At 52.5% G+C, this 2,993-nt stretch overlaps 1 protein-coding gene across 1 annotated transcript; it reads left to right on the top strand.

Moving 5' to 3' along the window:
* Positions 1-2,566: 2,566 nt before the first annotated feature.
* On the top strand, positions 2,567-2,987 carry LOC109364142 (G-protein coupled receptor 42-like; the record flags this gene model as incomplete). The annotated part of the gene is made up of 1 exon (XM_019610748.2): positions 2,567-2,987. A coding segment is annotated over exon 1 (391 nt), but the record flags the coding sequence as incomplete, so codon positions are not given.
* Between the last annotated feature and the right edge of the window lie 6 nt (positions 2,988-2,993).

Genomic DNA, 2,993 nt, shown 5'->3' with positions numbered 1-2,993 from the left:
GTTAGGGTTAGGGCTAGGGTTAGGGTTAGGGTTAGGGTTAGGGTTAGGGTTAGGGTTAGGGTTAGGGTTAGGGTTAGGGTTAGGGTAGGGTTATAACACCAAGTTGGCTGATAGTGTTGGTCTACCTGAGGCAGTGGAATGGGCGGCCCAGGGAGGTGGTGGAGTCACAGACCCTTGAGGTGTTCAAGGAACGTTTGGATTTTGTATTGAGGGACATGGTTTAGTGAGAACTATTGGATGGTTGGACTGGATGATCTTGAAGTTCTTTTCCAACCTTGGTAATTCTGTGATTCCGTGATTCTGTTACTGTAGAGGTAGGGTTAGGGTTAGCCTTAGGATTAGTGTTAGGGTTAGGGCTATGGGTTGGGTAGGGTTAGGGTTAGGGTTAGGGTTATGGCTAGGGTTAGGGTTATGGCTATGGTTATGGTTAGTGTTAGGGTTAGGGTTAGGGTTAGGGTTAGGGCTAGGGTTAGGGTTAGGGGTATGTTTATGGTTATGGTTATGGTTGGTGTTAGGGTTAGAGTTATAGATTAGATTCAGTGTTACAGTAAGGGTAGGTTTAGGTTTTGGCTTCAGATTAGTGTTAGGGTAAGGGTTATAATTAGGCTAAGCATTGGTATTAGGATAGGGTTTGAGTTTTGGAGTAGGGTTAGGGTCATGGTTATGGGTTAGGGTTAAGGTTATTAAGGTTATTGTTGAAGCTTAGGCTTCAGTGCCAGGTTAGTGTTCAGTGTCAGGTTTAGGGTAGCCTTAGGATTAGTGTTAGGGTTAGGGCTAGATTTGGTGTTCAGATAAGGGTTAGAGTTAGGTTTATGGTTAGGGTCAGGGTAGGGTTAGCATTACTGTTAGGGTTAGGGTAGGATTAGGGTTGGGGTTAGGAAGGGATTAGGCTTATTTAGGGTTAGGGTCAGGGTTAGGTTCAGGTCTAGTGCTAGGTCATCAGTGTTAGGGTTTTTTTGTTAGATGTGGGGCATGGCTTTGTCAGACAAGGGGTTGTTGGGGGCCTCCAAATCTGTGTGCTGTGCTGTGGGAAAGGGATTTGGAGGTCCCCAGGTCATGGTGGAGGATGACAATGACAGTGACAATGACAAACAAATCTGTGGTGCAAGATATGGAGAAGAGAAGGTGGTTGTGGTCTCCAAATCTATGGGGTGAGCTATGGGTCAGGGTTTTGAAGACCCATTCGCGTTCATTCTGTTTCCAAATCTCTGAGGTGTTCTATTGGGAAGGGTTCTGGGCATCCATAGGAGGTTGTGGGGCCTCCAAAGCAGTGGGGCAACTTATGGGGCAGGTGTTCCCCAGGGGTTCCCTCCAAATTTTCCCCTCACCCTCAAGTAGTAACTCCTCTCTCCCAGGGTGTGTCCCTGCCCCATAACAAAGGACAAAAGGCTTCTGCATGGGGCGGTCACTCCCCACCTGTGGCCCCACCTCCGGGAGCGTCCCTCATAATCTATGGGATGAGACACAGTGCCCCACAGACTCTGGGGTGAGCAGTGGAGGTGAGCACACAGGGAATTTCTAGGGGTCTGTGGGATGGGGGGCATTGATGGCCATGGCAGTGGGGATGGATGGAGAGTCATGGGATTATTGCGAGGGATATGGGGTCACGGAGGTGTGGGGTGGGACGTGGGGTTATGGGGGTTTGGGTTTGGGGATATGAGATCATGGTGCAATGGAGCTTGGTATGGGGTCATGGGGCCCATCTGTGGGGTTATGGGGCAGTCTATGGGGCAAGAAATCATGAGAGCTGTGGTGTGGGATGCGGATGATGGGGCTATGGGGGCAGTTATGGGGTATCGGATGGGAGACTCTGTGCCCTGCCCCCACCTTTGTCCCCAACACTGAACAGGAAATGCAGAAATTAAGCAAATTAAAAACAAATGAGGGCAGCACTCTCCTGTGGGTGTGGAGGAAGCTGTGGGACCTCACTCCATAACACCATGACTCCACATCGTACCCCATAACCACGTCACCCCATGTTCCTGCCCCGTAGCCCCGTAACCCTGCATTCCACCCCATGGCTCTGTGCCCCACAGCCCCACAGCCTTCCCTCCCGCCATCCTCATCCTCATCACTTTGGGAGTGATGAGGCCATAACCTGTCCCCTGATCCCACATCACGCCCCATAACCCCAAATCTTACCCCATGTCCTGTGCTCTCTGTCCTGCTCCATAGCTTTATGTCCCACAGCTCGGGAGCCTTCCTCCTGCCGTGCTCGTCCTCATGTCTTTGGGAGTACTAGCACTACATATACCTTCCCACAACCCCGTATCACTCCCATAGGCCCATATCTCACCCCACTGCCCCGTATCCTGCCCCGTATCTCCACATCCAACCCCATATCCTCATTTCCTGCCCCATAGTCCTATGAGCCCGTAGCCCCATGACTTGACATATTGCCCCACCGCCCCATTTGTGCCCCACGTCGCTGCCCCATAGCCCCATGACTCCATAGTCCAACCCATAGCTCTGATATCACCCCTTAGCCCTTCCTATAGCTCCGGTTTGATACCATGTCCCATTCCATAGCATCAGTATGACCCCATATCCTGCCCTACAGCTCTGTGTTCCTCCGCCCTGCAGCCTTCCTCTCACCATGCTCCTCCTCACCATCCACGCGCTGACCTTCGCTGTGGGTTTTCCTGCCAACGTCATCACCTTCATCATCCTCCTCACCAAAATCCGATGTCACCGTCCTCATCCCCAGCTCACGGCTGCCGACCTCCTCCTCCTCCACCTCACCACCGCCGACCTCCTTGTCCTCCTCTTCCTTGCCTTCAAGATGGCTGAGGTGGCTGCCAACATGTTGTGGCCCTTCCCCAAAGCGCTCTGCCCCATAGCAAACTTCTGCTTCTACTCCAGCATCTACCTCAGCACTCTCTTTATGGCTGCCCTCAGTGTGGAGCGCTACTTTGGGGTCGTGTTCCCACACCGCTACAACCGGCGCCGGAGGTTATGGCGGACGATGGCCGCCAGCGCCGTCCTTTGGGTGG

The sequence above is a fragment of the Meleagris gallopavo genome (genome assembly GCF_000146605.3).
Source record: "Meleagris gallopavo isolate NT-WF06-2002-E0010 breed Aviagen turkey brand Nicholas breeding stock chromosome 1 unlocalized genomic scaffold, Turkey_5.1 Chr1_random_7180001950333, whole genome shotgun sequence".
In the NCBI taxonomy this organism is placed as follows: domain Eukaryota; kingdom Metazoa; phylum Chordata; class Aves; order Galliformes; family Phasianidae; genus Meleagris; species Meleagris gallopavo.
The sequence above is the reverse complement of the archived record's forward strand: the minus strand, read 5'-3'. Positions and strand labels throughout refer to the sequence as shown.